Source organism: Physeter macrocephalus, chromosome 4, assembly GCF_002837175.3.
Source record: "Physeter macrocephalus isolate SW-GA chromosome 4, ASM283717v5, whole genome shotgun sequence".
NCBI classification, from domain to species: Eukaryota; Metazoa; Chordata; class Mammalia; order Artiodactyla; family Physeteridae; genus Physeter; species Physeter macrocephalus.
The window spans coordinates 87,656,285-87,676,276 of NC_041217.1; the positions used below are offsets into that span (position 1 = coordinate 87,656,285).

Below are 19,992 nucleotides of genomic sequence, written 5' to 3' on the forward strand. Positions count from 1 at the left end.
CCGCAACGGGAGAGGCCGCAGCAGAGGGAGGCCCGCATACCACAAAAAAAAAAAAAAAAAAAAAAAAAGGAATGGCCATATGAAGTAGATATTGTTACTTATCATATCATACTTAACAGATGAAGAATGTAAGGCTGTGTGACCACGGACTCAGAAAATTAAGCTGTTGAGACTTGAACTCAGGTTTTTCTGGTTTTAACTCATCAACTCTTGATTTTACAATGCCAGGCATGAGAAGCCTAGATACCTACTGAGTAATAGGGAAATCTCATTGAGATTTGAAATGTACTATCCACAACATGGCTAATCCACGTGTGAATAATGCAGAATTGATTGTGTATTGTCTTCATTAACATTTGTAGGAAGTTGTACTCTATTATTTCAAATTCTGGTTATTTGAATAGGCTGAATTCATATTAAATTTAAACCAAATTTCCAGGAAAAAACATGTGCTTATATACATTTGGAAACTGCAATGATGGGAAACATTTGGGAAAACAGAATTTTGCTCTAGAAACACACACACGTAAGGTAGGGAACATTGTCACCAATATTCTGGAGACTGTCCTAGTGATTTTAACCCTGTTATTAAATATAACATGATCATGAGATTAGTTTCCCTCGTGTTCACCTCTTATCAAATCCTAATAGAAAATGCCATTGAAAAATCCTATCTCAACTAATATTTGTTCAGATTTAACAAATTTGAGTACCTATGTACTATATGCCAAGTAATGTATTAGGCATTGGGGATAGAGCTGTGGTCTATGTATGGTCTGCTCCCATGAAGCTTCTAGTGGGGAGAACTAGACAATAAATACCCCATTTAACTCAATGTAGATTAATGCAGAAATGGACTAAACATGCTGCTTTAGGGCAAGGTGAAGTGTCTCTGAATCATGTGTATTATGTAGGGAAAAAACATATACCAAGGAATAAAGTAGCTCTTAGCTTCAGCTTACACCGTACTGGTGAAACAAAAAATTTCATACCTTCTATAATTCCAATTATAGAATTCTTGAAAGGGATGGACTTTGGTTTTCTGTAGAGTTTTAAAATTTCCTACGAAGTTTCTTTTTGTGTCCATTTAAATAGAATCAGAAATAATCTTATTAGCAAAAGCAATGGTTTTGTGATATGTAACTGCTTTCAATTCATCTTTCTGCCACAGAATTTATCTTGGAGAAATGTATGGTTTTTAGTAATAAGATAAATTTACATATTTTAGTTCTGCAAGTAAGGTAAGATCTTAGGTGTGGTATTTCACAAAGGAGATCTGACAGTGCAACTTTTGTATTTGGTGCCAGTGTCATTGACAAAAGTGAAATACTAAAATAATTCATTCACTCAAACATTTTCTCAGTTCCGTATGCAAGGTACCATGTCCTCAGAAGCTGATACAGTTTGAAGAAGGAAACATATTCTGTAAACATACAATGATAACTAAAAGCAATATATTAAAAAGTGAAGGTACAGGTAACTCCAACAATTTGAGTTTAAAAGTGTATTTAGTAATTTCTCCAGGAGATGGCACTGTGGAGTTGGCTTTTTTCTTTTCGGATAGTAAGACAATAGACCATTCATCTTTGTGTCACCCAAACAAAGAAATATTCCTTTATAGCCCCTCTTCCCTCCCCGGCTAATCACATGCTACTGGAACTGACTGTCTTGTGATCTACTCCACAGTTGGTACAGATTAAAAAATAATCTCTTAAAAAAATTATCTGACACATTGTAGTTAATGGAAAGGAACAAATTGTTCACCAGTTTTCATGGAGCTTTATCTCGTCAGTTCAGTAGCTGAGAACTTGGAATACTATTTTAGTGATTTTACCATCCTGCTCAGATGTTGTTCAAAAATATTTTTCACTTGTCATGTCTTACTATGGTTGTTCTGGCAAAATGTAAATTTTTGTTTGCAAATTAATGTGACTAGAGGATTTTAATGTAAACCTTGGGTTCGGTGCACTGCACCATTCATTTTCCCTTACAATAAATATATTCTCATTCGGGTTTACCTGCAGTTAATAGTTAAAAGTAATTTTTAGTTGCTTTCTTTATTTGGGTGTAACGTGTTGTATACTTTGTGTCTTTCTATTTGTTCCCTTTTCTTCTGAACAACTGGCATTCTGAAGAGATGGAGTCAGTAAAGAGAACAACCAGAACTGGTTTAACCTGCACTGCATGTTCCAGAATAAAGTTATGGGTGTAGTTTCTGCGATAAAGGGAACAGCGTAGGGGTTTTGTTTTATTTATTGGAGGCGGGATGTTAATTTAGGGGATAGTATATATTGAAAACCAAACTTGTGCAGTGCACTCACTGCAGGGTTAAGGCATCTATGCATCTATGCAATCAATGATCATGTCTAAAGTCGGCACTGAGCCGACTTTATAAAAGGGGGCAATTCTCTTGCCCCCTTTTACCTGCCTAAGCTACTTTCTAACTCCAGGAAAATCAATAAGCAACTCCTTCTTTGGCTTAACCCCCTGCATAAGAGGAAGGTGAGTGAGGAGAGACTTTTCTCCAGGCTTGCGTGAGTCACGGATGTTCTGATGTCTGCCTCTGTGAGACTTTGCCCACACAGTTCTCCTTCACCTTGTGTCAGCAAGGCGGCTGCTTCAGCAGACAATGGGCGCTGCAGCGTGCGGGGGTTAAAAACCAGAAGCACCGGCTCATGACGGAGGCCCCTTTTCCAGCTGAGCAAGCTCAGGGATTACCCGAGGAGATTTTCCAGGGGCTGCCACAACCCAAGGAATTTTAGGGGTATCTCTGGGGGAGAAGAGGAGACCAACCCAGCCCCAACTTGAGGGTGCCAGAGGGAGCAACGAGGGGTCGGGGCGCCACGGAGCCGGGAGGATCTTGTGAAGGAAGGAAGCTCCTACGCTAACTCTAGAAGCCCAGCCTCGGATACGCCGGCGAGGGGGGGATGACCTCAGCCGTCTCTACCACGTTCCAGCCAATCAGTCCCGCATCTTGGCATCCTAATCCAGGACCCCCGAAGCCGGAGGCGACGCGAGCCAATGAGCAGTGGGCCGGGGAAGAAGGACAGGCGGCCAGCCTATGGGGGCGGAGAGGCCCGGCTGCGCGTATCCAAGGAGCGCCGGGCTCGGGCTCGGGGGTGTGGCGCGGCGCCGGCGGGGGTGGGCGGGCGCGCCGGGCGGCAGGTGTCGGGAGCGTAGGCATTCGGCGGCGATGGAGCGGCCCCGGGGAGCTGCTGGCGACCTCTCGCGCTGCCCCCACGGTCTCAGCCTCCTCCTCCTCCTCCAGCTGCTGCCGCCGGCGACCCTCGGCCAGGACCGGCTGGACGCGCCGCCACCTCCCGCTGCGCCGCTGTCGCGCTGGTCCGGCCCCGTCGGGGTGAGCTGGGGGCTGCGCGCGGCCGCGCCCGGGGGCCCAGCTCCCCTCGGCGGCCGTTGGCGCCGCAGCGCGCTCGACGAGGATGAGGACTGCGGCGGGGTCCGGGACTTCGTCGGCAGGCTGGCCAACAACACGCACCAGGTGAGCGGGCGCCGGGCCCGGGCACCGCCCGGACTACGAGGTGCCACCCGCGGGCCCCTGGCGGCCGGCCCGCGCACCCGGCTCCTCTTTCTCTGTCCGCGCGCCTCGCGTCCCAGCGGAGAAGAGCCCGGCCGCTCGCCCGCCGCGCGGCGCCCGCGCCACCTGGGCCGCGGCCCCGAAACTGCGGCGGGCGGTCGGGCCGAGTCGGGCCCAGAGAGCGGCCCCCGGACGCCACAGCCCGGGCAGCTGTGTTTCGTCACAGGGGAAGCCGGCTTAGACTTTCACGGCATTCTTTTTTTTTTTTTTTTAAGTTGTCAGAATCTGTGGAGCGTTGTTGTTTCCGCCTGTATAAATAATTCGGATCCAGCAACGCTATATCCCAACAGGAAGCTGAAGGAGTAATTACCCCTTAAGTGGTTGGAGAAGTTGGGGCTGAGCAGAAACGAACGTGTGTCCTCGCGGGGTCAGTACTTTCAGGGCGGGTAGGCGGGTGTTCAGAAATCCCAAAGCAATGATTAGGTTCCTGTGTGTGTTTTAATAGTTAAAGGAACAAGCTTGGCAATGGGGTGACAGCGTATATGTGATCTCTCTTACGCCTTCAACTTGACCTTCTATCATGGCATTGGACTCTGACCAGGATGTCTAGATCCTGTTGTAACAAGGTTTGTAATGGTTAAGAAACACACTGCAGATACTCTGCTTTGAGCTAGGTCCTAGTCGGACACTTTAAAAATTGTGGCAGTTCTGTTTCTGGGGACAAGTAACCCAACCTCTGCACACTACTGTATTGACAAAGCCAGTTGTTGGCAACGTCCTGGCTACTTGCTCTAGATCAGCTCGGGCATCTTCCTCGTGTTTTTTGTAGAACTACCGGTTTAATTGTTGCATAATGTATTTTCAATTTAATGCATTTTCTCTCTTATATCTCTTCCTCATTCAAAGAGAGTTGCACATGGGGAGAGAGGTGAGTGGCTAACTACACTTGTCCCCGTTGAACCACATTCTGTATCAACCGAATCTCAGTCTCCCCTTGATCTTTCTCCCTCTGCCTGGACTCTACTTGTTACCTGGGCAGAATTCTCTGATCTGGGGACCCAGGGCAATTGCAGTCAAAGCATAAGCAGTCAGGGAGAACTCCTGCTAAACGCAGTCCAAGCAGCAGCTGCATAAAGGTGGCCAAGCTAGTGCTGATGTGTGGGACGGGTTGGGTGCAGATAGGGCAGAATGAGAACTGGAAAGTCTTCCTGTTTTATGAGGGGGAAAAAAATGTGTAGTCTTCCATCTCACAGTGGAGAGTTGAGAAAGGCTTTACAACACCAGTGCCTAATTTATAACGGGAGCACTTCCTTCCTTGAGCCAGCCAGACATAGCATTCTTACTCCCTATTTGGATTCTTCTCTTGCTGATTGACCTACCTTTAGGACCTGGGGCTACTCCTGGATTTATTCCTTTAGTCAGAATCTTCCCTGGTTGGTTTGAATTTATATGTCATTTGTAATATATTGATTTCTAAAGCAAGAGGTTGAAAAAACTGGCTCAGGGGGTTCTTAGGCCAGATCTACTCAAGAGCAGATCTGAAACCTCATTCTTTGAAGTCCACATGTTAATAAAAAAATCTTCCCTCTTTTTCTTTCATTTTATTTAGTTATTGTTTCCAGTGATTTTTTAAACTTATTTTTTTGTCTTCTTTCATTGACTTCATTTAAAAGAACTGTTTTTGCATTTCTTAATCATCCATGGTTTCTTCAGAGATCCCATCCTTTTTGTAGCATGTGTATGTGGTAAAAGTGGAACCACTGTTAATAATCTTCACCTTAGAAATGGTTGAATAAAGCATTTCTTAGTGGTGCACTCCCTTAACCAAGAACTGTTATCTATTGGTCTGTTCTGCTTTTCAATTCTGTATTTTTAGAAGTCATAATACATCATCCTGAACTCTGCTGAAGAGATCTGGTGTTGGGGGAGCCTTTATAAACAGCGTGAAATAAATGTATAAGCATAACAGAACAACTTTTTATTAGAAATATTGTATACTTTTGTACAGCTTGGAAAGTGCCATTTAGAGTAGTTTTTCATAAGATGACAGGATTCAATTCCCAAGAAAAATGAAAAGTTCGTTGTTCTCTTATTTGTTATAACTTGCTGTTCATGTCAAGCCACGTTGCTTCATGTAGTCAGTGTACATGAATGTCCTCCAAAAGTCCAAGATGTGCTAGATACTGGGGGTGCCAAGATACAAAGAAGAGATAATTCAGACTGGAGAACGAAAAGCCTCAGAAAGTTTTAGCAAATCTCCTAGACCTGTTTCTATGGCTTATTTGGCTTTGTGAGAATATGTTGGTGTTTAACTAATCTTCTTAAGAAAGCAAAGTAGAACTAAAGCATGATAGTGCTTTTATAGTCTTTTGGTTTTAGGAGACCTGTGCCCTAATGACCTATATAACTCAGTCTCTTCACTCATGAAATCCAGCAAGTATGTGTGTGTGTGTATTTATAAATGATTTTTTCTTAGACTAATGAATAACCTTCCTTTTGCCTTTAACCCCAAACTCTTTTCATGCCACACTTTTAACTGATTCTTTCCTTTAAGTGCTTGGAATGTTCATGACATGTATAACCTTTGTGCATGAGAGAAGTTGAGCAAGTCTAGATTTTATTAATGTTGGTTGCTAAGTTGGATTGCTTCCAAACATTCCTCCTGTAAGCACCCCTTTGAGGTTAGGCATGAAGCTCTGTCTTAAAGAAACAGATGAGAAGCCTTGGTCAGAGTTATGGTGGTGGCTGACATAATTTCCTTACTTCTCATTCCTGAGTTCAGACTATTTGACAATTTCCTTAAAACTTACGATTAGTAAAGCCAGGAATGTTGTTCATTCTGTCCTCCTTCTGTTCCTGTCATTAACTACTTCTTTACACATAACTTCCCAACTTCTACCCCAACATCAAAGCATCTGGTTTCTTATATAAACAGGCCCTGTAGTGAGGTTGTGTTGTATGGGGTGTCAGCTCTGAGAAGAATGCGTGTATTTGTTTGCTGGTGCTGGCAGGGCTGAGTCCAGGCTGACAGGACTCAATGTGCCTGTTGGAGGCTTCGGGGAGCTGCCGCTCTTAGCCTGTTGTGGATCTTTGTCACACCCGGAAATCTGAAGGTCAGTGCATTTAACTGCCCCGGAACTTTCTAACTGCCTCATTTATCCCAGTACCCAGCCTCTCTTCATACTGCCTTCCCTGCCACTCCCACCATCACCATCTAGTTAAATCTTTCTTAAGTCCTGTTTCATCCATTCGTTTGGGGGTCAAGGAATAGGAATGCTGTAGGATCTTCTTCCTGCTCCTAGTTGAGCAGAATGAGCAAAATCCTCATGAGGACTCTGCGCCCATACAGTATATTCATCAGACTTTTAACCCCTACGGGAAAAGTCTGTATTGGGGATTTCAGTTAGAAGTATCAGCAAAGTTGATGAAGTATATTTATCTGGGGGAAGGTTAGTTGTCATCTGAGGTTTGGTTGAGGTGAGTGTAGAGAGCTAGCCAGGTAGGACAAGTGGCCCAAAGGGAATGCAGGGTAACAATTAGGTAAGTTCTCTGCTGACTCAAATTTTTGGTTCTTCGCATAGTGATTTTTAGTTAGAAAATTAAAAATCACTATGATGAGTCTCCTGTTCTGGTCAATTTCTAATGACTGTTTTCTTTCTGTAATGACAATAATAATAGGCTCCTCATCCTGCTGTTTTGATCTGATATTTTGTGTTAGGTTCACATAGGCTATTAACAGCTTCTTTTGCACTCTGCCAGTTTCAAATCAACTCTTGCCAATAAACATTGGGTTCTCAGTGGGTGACTGCAGAAACCATGCCCCCCAACTTTGTCCTAGTTGGCCTGTTACTCATGTGATCCTCACAGAAAGGGCAGTGCTTGAGGGCAGTGGTCAGATCAGGAGAGTCACATTTCCTCTTCTTCCTCCCTTCCTACCGCTCAAGCTGTCTTTACAGAAAGTGAACTGTGCTTTGAGACTGGAGAAATGAAGTGCAGATGTTTTATATGATTAGAAGCTAATGTTAAGGTAGACCAGAATCAAATTTGACGTGTAATTAAAAATGCAGCTTTTCTAGCAGAGAGCTGTGTGGCAATGGCCCCCCAAAAAGATACTGCATTTGTAAATTTCTAAAAAATTTTCAGTTACCTTTTTATCTTTTTCTAACCAGTGTTTCTGTTGCATCTTGTACTCTTCTATTTAAACGCTTGATGAAAACTTGTTCTTCCCACTGTCTATGTGGCCTCACTGATGTGTATGTAGGTGGTTTTGAGGAGTAATGGGGCTTGAGGAACAAACTGGTCAATTTCAGTCTGTTCTAGGCAGGGTTTTTTTTTTTTTAATTGACACTGTAATGGTGACTGCAGTCAAAGTTGGGTTAGTAACATGTGGCTTTGAGCTAGCTGAGTTGAATGAATTTTCATGATAGACGCTTCATACCTTTAGAGGTTGTTAGGTGAATGCTGGACATGTGTTTTTTGTTTGTTTTTGTTTTTTAAGATTGGGGCTATTTTTTCCTTCTCTGTCCTCAGCCCCAGTCTCAGGAAACCACAACAAAAACAAAATCTTCCATTCAGAGCCTGTGGTGTTTTCCTGAGAAAGTTTTCTGTGAATGTAATTTATTTTCTGTTTTGCATTTCAGTATCTGGCCCTGAACTCCTCATCTACAGCATGAGAAGTTTTGGACTAGATTTAAAATGTCTAAAAAACTCTGTGATTAATATGAAAGAAGAGGAGGCCAAAGGTTGTGATCACAAATGTTTACTGGTTGATTCCAAGTTTAGAAGCAAATTGTGGCTGTTCCATTTCCCAGTTGAACTTGAACATAGCCTGGATTTCACATCTGGGGGTAATTTGTTACCACCTCCAGAGCATGCTTCAGTGAAATATGAGTGTTCTTAAAGATAACAGGAGTATTTCTTTTTTCATATAATTGTGAAAGACATTTGACTTTTATTTTTGGGGAAATACTTTATTGTTCCTTGTTGGCTGAAAAAAATCTAATGCAAATCAAAGCTACTAGCTTGGATATTCCAAAAGCAAACCAAATAGATATCTAGCAGTAAATTTGTTTTTTCTTTTCCTTCCCTACAGTACTCTGCCAAAACTGGGGCTTTTTTTTTTCTTTTTGTCTTGGCTGCCTGTGTGCTTGAAAATAGATGGTCAGCTTCCCATTAATATACTCAGCCCTATGCTAGTTAGAAACGTACGTGTAATTAATTGGCTTGACTTATTTTCATTAGAAGAAAATGTATGGTTTTTTCCTTCTAGGGCTTGTGAGTAGTATCTCTCTTATGTTTGCTTTTGTTAAGAGTTTTGCTCTTTTTTTTTCCTGTATGTTCTAAAATACTAAGTTCTAATATTGTAGTTGAGCCTGTTTGCAAATCTGGTTCAACAGTAAGATCACCCTGAAGTACCAAGAGAAATTGAACTGGGAAGGAAATTTTTAACTGACGTTAGTACTTCCCAGACAAGATAGTTCAGATCAAATGTTTATCTGGTACCTATTCTTTGTCAAAGAGATTCACATCATAAATATGCTATATGCAGAATTCAAAAAAGACTTCTTAATACTCAGATTTGAATCCTGGCTCTGCTGCTTCATAGTTGTATGGTATGATCATAGACAATCACTTAACTTCTCTGACCTTTATTTATTTATTTATTTTAAACTGGAGAATCAGTTTTAGGATTATTTGGAGGGTCAAATGAGAAGTTTTATCAAGGTGTTTTGTTAAATGTATTGTGTAGATATCTTTCACTTAAACACTTCTGGAGTTCTGGCCTGTGCATAAGAAAAGTTAAACCTTAAAAACATCCTCATTGATGTCATCTTAAGGATTTAGCTGTTCAGAGACGGCTTGCTGAGAGTTTGGAAGAATTTTTGAAGAAGGCATGACCACTGAAGTGCAGTGGTCTGGGAAGGCCTCATGGGTGAAGAGAGAATCAAGGTGTGGAGGGAATTCTTAGGGAGACCTGTAAAGGCATGGAGGTAGGGAAGTCCAAGACATGCTCAGGGGATGATCAGTGGGGACTTTCTCTTGGGGAGAAGTAGTTGATGAGGAGTATGAAAGACTAAGGTTTCCAGGAAAACATATAGAGAAGTAAAAAAAGATAGCTCTTTGTGGGGGATGGAAAAAGAGGGGAGGTATGGGGAAGGAGTCTGCCATTAGGAGTTACTGGGGAAAGTGTTTTAACAGGTAGTGGTTGACATGAGGCTAGAGCTGGATAAACCAGAGGTGGAAGTGGGGAACCAAGAAGAGTTATCCTTTTGGACGTTGACCGTTACTGTGGTCTTGGAAGAGTATGTCCAACAGGAGTGCAGAATAGAGGGCAGGGCCGACCATCTTTTATACTTGAAGTGCTCAAGTTTCCAAGAAACAATCCAGGACTCCTGGACCTTATTGAAGGAGGTTGTGAGCCCAGGCATGAGGAACCCAGGAGCTATAAGTCAGTGAAGCCCGTAAACAGATTTTTCTGAACATTTGTGAACAAGGGTAAGATTGAACTCTTGCTGATAATGTGCTTAACAGTTTGAATCATAGATTGTTAAGCTGATTAACTGGTCAGATCTCTTACCAAGAAGGCTAAATGACTTGCTTACAGGCCAAGAGCTGGGCGTAGGACACTTATGTCCCAACATGGTGCTGCATTTGGAAGTGTTTCATAGAGATATTTTAAGTCAATGCATTTGCTTTAGGAATAAGGCAAGGTTATAGACCCCTGTTGTAAGTCATGTAGTTGTGAATTCCTCTCTGCTCCTTGAGGTCATAGTTCCCTCAACAGAGCTCAGTTAGCCTTTCTAAGCCTCAGCTCCCCATCATGTAAAATGAAGTATTATCATAAGGCTTCAAAGAGAAAATGTTTTGAAAACCTTGAATCCTACCACATACATAGGATTTATGTCATTTCTTCATAAGCCTGTTGATATATTACTGTGTCCATAGAGTCCAATTGTCAGCCAAATGATCCTGATAAATACCAACTCCAGAGGAACATGTGCATAAAAGGAGACAGATGAGGCATAAATGTATTCGGTTTTACCACTTGGCAGGGTTGGGTGACAGGCTTGGGCGGAGGTGGCAAGAATGAGAGTGAGTCAAGATTGGCAGAAATGTAAGAAGCATATGTGTTCTTTTTTTTTTTTTAACCTTCATGATTACATCAAAATTTTAACTGGTTAATATGAGTGATACTAACAAGTGGTATTAATTGGAGTTCTTTGAGGCCATGGTTAGGAAGGAATGTGATCTCAGGTTAGACCTGGATTCAGACTTCAGTGGTAACCAGGGACAGATGACTCTTAGTGAACCTTAGTTTTATCATCTATAAAATGGATATACTATATGTACCTCTTAGGGTCCTTGTGAAGATTAAATGAGACAGTGTAGAATTTGGTGTGTATTCATCCTTTATTGGATGTTTTTTATAATGATTATCTACACAAAGCTTCTAATGCATTACCAGTTAGATGCTCAGATATTTGTGTATGCACTTAAATTTTTTTTTCCATAGCTGAAATATTCCAGGAGAATTAGTATGGGTACTCACAGGAACCAAATGTGTATTAAGAATTATGTACTAGTTATGTCCTTGGACTTGGAGTTAAAAAAAAAATTGGGTATGGTGAGGGAGAGACCATCTGTTCAAAGTGTGTTTCTTGAAGCTATGGGAGATGGAGGAGAAAATAACCCCACCATCATCAGATACCTGGTCATCTGGTTATAATAGTTTCAAGTATATATAGTTATTTACTTATAGTGTTAAAGAACTTACAATTAAAAAAATAAGGCTCCTTATAATTCAATAACTATTTCTCTTCTCATTCATTACGCTTTAAATATGCGGTTTTAAGTTGACAGCTCTAAAATAGCACTCTGCTTGTTTCACCCTGATTCATTAACTGAGCAATCACTATTAGCTTTGTACTCTATTGACCTCTGTAACGTTTTAAGAAATATTAGTGAGATGTGATAGGTACTCCTCAAGAACTTAGCTTGAGAGCATGGCAGACCAGAATGTTAATGGAATTATTTTTTATAATGCGTGTATATCTTTAAGGTAGTATCTCACCACTTCCTGGCCTACGTTAACTCTGCTCTAGTTGAAGTTACCTTCTCACCAGTCCCTTTAGCTTGCCATGTGCTCTGTTGCTTCTCCATTTTTGTTTTCATGGCATTCCTCCTGTCTGAATGCCTTTCTAGCTCTGCTTGTTTTTTTTCTGTTCTCGCCTACAACATTTAACAATGCCATGTAATCCAACACTTTACTATGGTATTCTCTTTTGTATTCACTTTCATTTATTCAATTGGTGTTCTCCAGATTATAAACACCTTAAAGGTAGTACAAGTATGACCCCTTAACTTCACCCTTTTGCCTCACATAGTGCTGGAGAAAGCGTAGTCGTTAAATGTATAGTCTGGAGTCAGACAGACATGAGCTTGAATCCTTGCTCTGCCACTTACCAGCTTTGTAACTTTGGGAGAATTACTTAACCTCTCTGATCCTCCTTCTTCATCTGTAAAGTAGCAATGGTGCTTTATATATCATGAGTGCTCAGTAAAGGTCAATATTATTATTATTCAGCAACTTTTTATTGAGCACCTACTATATGTTGGGCCTTGTACTGGGTACTGGGAACTGATTTGGAACACAACAGACAAGATCCCTGCCTTTATGGACCAGTAGAGAAAATGGGCATTAAACACATATGTAATTACAAATACAATAAGTACCAAGAAGGAAAAAAGCAACTACAGGAGAATAATTGACAGAGGTCCTTTTAGCCTGGGGCACTAGGAAGCACTTGCTGAGAAATTACTTAAACTGGTACTGGAAGATGAATAGAATTTTTCCTGTAGGAGTGTCCCAGACAGAGAGAAAAGCATGTTCACAGGCCTGGGGCTAGAAAGAGTGTGGTGCACCCAGAGGTCTGGAAGAAGGCCAGTGTGGCTGCAGCAGAGGCAGGCCGGGCTGGTCCCCACACCCAGTGGGGACCGGTGAGCTTTTATGGTCCAGTCATCTGGCCACTGGCGCATATCCTTTCATCACTTTCTTTTTGAAATGAGATTAAGATGTAAAAATTAAATGCTAACAGTTTGAAATTTAACTCATTTATTAGGCATGATTAGAAATGAATTATCCCATGAAGATGAGTTTTTCGAAAACTAAGCCTAGGGTAGGCATTTAAGCCTACCCTTTTGAATGCCGAAGTTTGTTGTTTTTGTTGTTTTTAATGGACATCTTTCTAAAATACATCTCTGCCTTCTTTGTCAACAGTATGACCTTGGATCATTAAGGAGATTAAATTATGCTGTACCACGACTCACATTATTTTAAAGTGGTATGGCATTAATGCCCTCAAGGTCTGTTGAGATTTGTGGGGCTATTTTCTCCCATTTTGAATGGCCCAGATTTATAAGCTTAGTGCCATTGTCTGCCTGTTGAAGTTTACTCTTTTTTACCTGCAGAAATGATAGTCCCCTTGCAATATCCTGTTCCTTCTTGCTGCTGTCCCTGTCTCTAGATACACTGTCCCCCAAATTTAACTTCTGTAAGCTAAGAAATTTTACTTAGCTTAATTTTACTTCTGTAAGATGCTTCTGTAAACTAAGAAAAAGATTTCTAATTTTAGGCAATCTAACAGGTTTAGCAGATTGATTTAGAGTGACTGGTCTGCAGGTTTCTCTTAGCGGTCAGGTGCGTAGGGTTTTATTGCATGGACAGTGTCATCAGAGGTCTCTCTCCCTTGCTTCCTTTCAGTGAGTGTCCAGGTTGTTGAGGTTTCTAGATAATGGAGTTGCTGTTGCCCTTTCCTGTTGACACTAGAGTATTCTGGAGCATGGGGCTGATTTTTTTTTTTTTTTCCCCAAATGAAGGCAGAGCAGTGGAAAAGCAAACTGAGGTGTGAAATTATTGATGAGTCATAGAATTTTAAAGCTTATAGGGACTGGAAATGTTGTCATTCCAGCTTCCTCACCTTGGTGGTGAAGTTAGGTTTTACTGCCCAAGTTCACAGAGCTGTTGGCAGAGCCAGAAATGAAATTCACATTGACCAGGTATTAGCCCAGTGCTCTCCTCTGTATCATCCTGCCTCACAGAAAACTCTGAATAATTGAATAGGTTTGCAAACTTGTATACTGTTTTATGTCTAGCCTTTTTATTTCTAAGGATAGTCTCTGGAAGGACTGGAACATTTGTGACCTTATTTTTGGCTCATGTTTTATGATCCTAGCAGTGCCTTATTTAACAGAACTGTATTCTGTTAAGATTTTATTCCTGCCCGCAAGAGCTTCACCCAGGTTTTGTCCCAAACCTCTCTTACACCATCACTGTGTCCTGTCTATCCCTGTGTTCCCTGTTTGGAGTTTGGAAGCCTAAATCTTAAATTCCCAGCCTTTATGGGATCACCAGTGCCTTGTTATTTCATTTGATTCTTGTTATTCCAGTGAGTGAAGGAGCATAATTCAGTTTTACTCCTGAGGAAGTAGATTCCCAAGAGAGAAAATGATTTGTGCCTACTTTCCCAACCAGTTAGTTACTAGACCAGGCTTTAACACCCTTTTGCAGTTTTATTTTCACAATGACAGGTTGTCTTCTGTAGGTTGAATATCTAGCATGTTTAGTCTTCATTTTTAGACTTCTGTTAAGAAGTGTGTTCATAGAGTATAAGCTCCCTGAGCACAGAGTATGTGTTATCACTGCAGTGTCCACAGTGCTCCAAAGAGGGTCCGGCAAATGGTAGGCAAGCAAATGTATTTGTTGAAAGAAGGAACATGTGTGAAGGATGGCATCGTTGAATTCACTGTCTGTTTACTTGCCAGAGAGGTTGCTCCTGATGGCCAGACTGTCGGGTCATCTGCAAGTGGCTTTTAAACTGGGGCACACCGTGTGAAACTGATCCAGGCTCAGTTGTGCTGGTGTTAATTCTTTCAGTGTTTTACTTTTGATCAGGTGTGTAACTAAAGATAGGCAGAGGTTTCTCATTACCAAAATTTTTTTCCAAGCTACAGTGACTCTCGGGACCAACTTTAAGTTCTCCCAGCTATAGTAACAGTAATTTAATTAGACTTCTTGTTTGATTAGATGTGAAGACAAAGTTATTTCCGTAAAGAATGTTGTGTTTTATGGCCTTTCTCTTTTCCAGATGGAACTAGGGATTAGCCAAATGACCACAGAAATGGACATTTTTGTTAATTCATGGTCTCTAAAATGTGTGGACCTCAGGCTTTAAATGGTGGGCATTAAATGTGTGGATGAGTCTTGCATTATCCTCTGTCAAGATGGTTGTATTTCAGAGAAGGTAGTACAAGCTGTCACCTACTTTCTAACGTAATGGGTCCCTGAAAACCAGTTTGGTTATAAATGCCAGGCAGTGACTCCCTGCTGCCCAGAGCTCCCCTACCAGAGGTCAGTATATGGCTATCAGTGCCACCTGGGACACTAGAAATCACTATTCAGCAGATGATGGGGTGGGGAGTAATTCAGTCACTCTGGAAAAACTATAAAGAAGAAACACCACCATAAATTCTGCCACTTAGAGATGGTTGCTGTTAATATTTGGAAGACTATGTTTTTAACCATAAACGCACACACACACGATTTTACATGCTATTCTGTAAACCTGCTTTTTACTCAACATGTTATGAATATCTTTCAATGTCAGTAAATACCTGAAACATTTTCATTAGCACCTGGTATATTGTTTCATTGCATAACATAATGCATTTAACAAAGCTTCAGTTCTTGTCTAGAATATACAGATATAGTAATATGGGGTTGTTATGTGGATTAAATGATAATGTGTGTAAGATGTTTAACACAGTAGATGGCCTGCAGGATGCAGTAAACCTTCAGGTGTATAACATATTTTTTAAAGATGTGTAATTATCCCCTGTTAATAAATTCCTGAGTGGGATTGTTTGGGTCATGTGGTGTGGACATTTTCAGTTCTGATTCACATCACCAAATAGCTCTCCAGAAAAGTTACAGCAGTTTATATACTCCCACCCACAGTGCACACAGGTGCTCTGGTCTCCACCCCTCACTGGATACATTTTGTCAAGCGCTTCCAACAGGTGGAAAATGTTATCACATTATTTTTCTTTGATTTTCTTTTGATTACTAGTGAGATTGAATAGCTTTTCAAACACGATTGGTCATTTCTGTGTCCTTTTGTGAATTACTTGTTTGTGTCCTTTGCCTATTTTCTTTTCTTTTAAATTTTATTTATTTTTGGCTGCGTTGGGTCTTAGCTGCTGCGCACGGGAGCTATGCTTCATTGCAGTGTGCAGGCCTCTCATTGCGGTGGCTTCTCATGTTGCGAGCATGGGCTCTAGGTGCTGGCTTCAGTAGTTGCAGCACACAGGCTCAGTAGTTGCAGCACACAGGCTCAGTAGTTGCAGCACGAGGGCCCTAGAGCACATAGTTGTGATGCGTGGGCTCAGTAGTTGTGGCTCGCGGGCTCTAGAGCGCAGGCTCAGTAGTTGTGGTGCACGGGCTTAGTTGCTCTGTGGAATGTGGGATCTTCCCGGACCAGGGCTCGGACCCATGTCCCCCGCATTGGCAAGCGGATTCTTAACCACTGCGCCGCCAGGGAAGTCCCTGCCTATTTTCTTTTGCGATCTTTGTCTTTTTCTTATTGATTTGAAAACTCTGTATTAACCCTTTATTGTGTTGCAAACAATTTTTTCCAGTTTTTTTAAACTTTATGTTCAGTATTTTGTCATAAATTTTTTTTAATAGTCAAAGTAATTGCTATATTAAGGGTTCTGGGTTTTGTATCATTTTTTGTAATGGTCTTCTCATTTCTAAGATTATAAAAATATTCACTCATACTTCTAGGATTTTTATGGTTTAACTTTCTGTATTTAAATCTTTGTCATATGTGGAATTTAATGTGGAGTCGGGGTGGGGGGGTAAGAAGGGAGTTAGGAATCCAGCTTTTTATTTTTTCCAAATAGCTGGTTTTTCCAAAACTCTTTTACCACTGATTTGAAATGCTGGCTTTATCATACACTAAAAGAAACTTTGTCCAGTCTTGGACTTTGTTTTGTTCCATTGATCTGTCTTATCTATTCCTGTGCCAGTAACTGTGCTAGGGGATTAATAAACCTCTCACTAGATGGGGCAGGTTTCATGCTCATCTGCTCCTGATAGAATCAAGCTGACATTTGACATAGCTAGTCTTAAAGTTCTTGGTTTCTGAGCTTTCTACAATAGGGTATGATTATGTAATCTGAATTACTGTATTTACTCTGTGGCCCCTCTAGATGCTGGTTTTGGATTGCTAATCACACAAACAGTATATTTACGTGGTTTCCCTTAATTTTGACCTGCTTCTAGATCCTACATTTGACTGACTGCTTAGCAGTATGTAGTGGCCAGATCATGTTCTCTTTGTGCTAAATAATCTACCTCTTAAGCATACTACATTGGAGCAGCACAACTATTGTTTACCAGAAATAAAACAGGCTTCAGCTCTCTGCCACCTTCTCCATTTCATTTGTCATGCATACAGCTAATACATAACATCTTTTTTGTAACAATGCTTGAAGTAGACACTTTACCTTCTATTGGCTGGACTCCTCAACTCCTAAATGTTTTTATATGTTTAATATTTTAATAATGTAGGATATTCATTGGAAATATTGTGTTGGAGGTTTGGGGTTTTCTCTTCCTAAAGGGCTTATTCTGCCTTTCAGTTCTTTCTATCCACAGAGCTTTGTCCCCTGCTTTTATTTCTTTTATTCTTCTAACTTTGCCTTGATTAGAGCAATTGAACCATAACTTATTAGTTGATTGTGTTCAGCTGTATGTACTGTTGGAAACCTTCCTCATTTTTTTTTCTTTTTACAATTTGTTTTTATTTGTATCATACAGTACAACTGTTCAAAAAACTCTATGCCATTCTGGAAAAGGAAAGGCTCCCTTAAATAGAAGGACCAAAAGTGATAATGGGGAGAATAAAATAGGTTAATGCAGGAAAATGCGGTTTTGGATTCTTTAATAATAGTATGATAGGCAGAAAGAGTTCCAAGTTTTGCTTCCAAAGGACCAAAACAAATGAAATCCTAGAAAAGAATATGGAGGCAGCCAACTAGCCAATTGACCATTACATAGGTAGAACATAACCCCCCTTCCATTTATCCCATCGCCAAGGAGTATCATTTGCTTTTGCTTAGGACCAGGAATGTGTACATTGTGATGCTCAGAAAGGCAGCAGAGAAGCACCATATATTTTCATTCCAGAATGAACACAACATACCGTGGAATCTTTTGGGTTTAATTTCTCCCAAGAATAGATCTGACTGTTGTGGGGTAAAAGAAAGTAAGAACCAGGCTGCCCTGGGAAACCTTCCTTGTTTGAGTGAGTGATCCTGTGGCCTCGTCTCAGCTTTCTTTGGGTATTTCAAGAAGAAATACCCAAATTTCTTTTTGGGTATTTCCTTTTCTCTATTTTTATTTTCCTACTATTTCCTTTTCTCTATTTTTATTTTCCTTCTATTCCCACTGTAACTGTGTTTATCCTAATCTTGAAATTCTTATTTAACAAGTACTTAATAGCATCTACCATAAATGCAGCACTTTACTAGTTGGTGAAATAAATATATTTTATTTGTGTTACCCTTTGAAATTTTTCAAAATACTTGCCTGTATCTTCGTGTTTGTTCTGCCTGCACAACTCCCTTCTACCATACCTTGCTATTGCTCCCAACTGCTCCCACCTCTGTCAGCCCTGCTTAAATCTTAGTGGACACACTTTTATTTCTTCATACTCAAATATTTGAATTTCTCTTCTGTATAGTCTACTCCTGGCCGTTGCCTCTAAACACTTTGATGTGTTTATCAATTTTTGACAACATGGAATTGATGGTAACTACAGTGAAGGAGAGGAGTAAGGTCACTATTGTATGTGTGAACACCCAAGAACACATACTAGTGTTTAACAATGTTGTGGCTGGCAGTAAGGGCATAGGAAGAAACCCTACTTGACTGAAATGGTGGTAACCATGGTAGAGGGGAGATTACACACAGATCAATTTTGGTAGCAGGGGTTTGGGAATACACTTTTACAGAGATGTTCTTGGAGAACTTACTATCTATAAGACCTTGTGCTAGGCCTGACAGGAAATACCAGATCATTCTGTTTGCCATCTAAGAATTCCTAACATGATTTGAGAGGTAGCCAAATATGTAAGTAGTTATAGTACAAGCAACATCAATAAGTGCTGTGAGAATAATACCTAAGAAGAGGTTATTCAAGCTCTGATAATTAGGAACTAGAGTGGTTGGTTTTACATGGAAAAATGGGATTTCAGCTGTCCTTCAGATCTTTTGCATTGGTGTAGTCCCTCTCTTGTGGCTATCAAAAAGAAACACCCACAATGTGGGAATGTAAATTGGTGCAGCCACTATGGAAAACAGTATGGAGATTCCTCAGAAAACTAAAAATAGAGTTTGCCATATGGTCCAGCAATCCCACTCCTGGACATATACACAGACAAAACTATAATTCTAAAAGATACATGCACTCCTATGTTCATGGCAGCACTATTGACAATAGCCAAAACATAGAAACAACCTAAATGTCCATCAACAGGTGAATAGATAAAGATGTATGTACACAATGGAATATTACTCAGCCATAAAAAATAATGAAATACTGTAATGCCATTTGCAATGACATGGATGGCCCTAGAGATTACCATACTGAGAGAAGTAAGTCAGAAAGAGAAAGACAAATACCATACGATATCACTTATGTGTGGAATCTAAAATAGGACACAAATGAACATAAGTACAAAACAAAAACAGACTCACAGATACAGAGAACAGACTTGTGGTTCCCAGTGGTAAGGTGTATGTGTGTGAGGGAAGGATTGGGATTTTGGGATTAGCAGATGCAAACTATTGTATATAGAATGGATAAACAACAAGGTTCTACTGTATAGCACAGGGAACTATATTCAATATCCTGTGATAAACCATAATGGAAAAGAATATGTATATTGGGTTGGCCAAAAAGTTCATTTGGGTTTTTTCCATAAAATGTTAAGGAAAAACCCAAACTAACTTTTTGACCAACCCAATATGTATAACTGAGTCACTTTGCTGTACAGCAGAAATTAAACACAACATTGTAAATCAACTATACTTCAATAAAATTTAAAAAAGAAAAGAAAAGAAAAACCCACCATATAATTCTGAGGACTGATGGACAAGTTTAGAACAGAACCTTTTTCTTTAAAACCTGCACTTTTTTTAATGTGTAAAATTTATTGCTTTTTCATACATTCAGAGAGTTATGCAGTTGGCAACTACAATCATTTTTAATTTTAATTTTTATTTTTTTTTCCACATCTTTATTAGAGTATAATTGCTTTACAATGGTGTGTCAGTTTCTGCTTTATAACAAAGTGAATCAGTTATACATATGTTCCCATATCTCTTCCCTCTT

General features: G+C 40.5%; 1 protein-coding gene across 4 annotated transcripts in view; it reads left to right on the forward strand.

Moving 5' to 3' along the window:
* The first annotated feature begins 3,149 nt into the window (after positions 1 to 3,149).
* The window catches only part of SORT1 (sortilin 1), a 69,747-nt gene continuing 52,904 nt past the window's right edge, over positions 3,150 to 19,992 (forward strand). For 2 of the 4 annotated variants that reach the window (XM_024119734.3, XM_024119735.2), the window contains exon 1: positions 3,150 to 3,499. In XM_024119734.3, the coding sequence (XP_023975502.1) occupies positions 3,194 to 3,499 (306 nt within the window). In that variant the 5' untranslated portion in view covers positions 3,150 to 3,193. The remainder of the gene's footprint in view (positions 3,500 to 19,992) is intronic. The other 2 variants (XM_024119736.2, XM_024119737.2) reach the window with 1 other exon arrangement.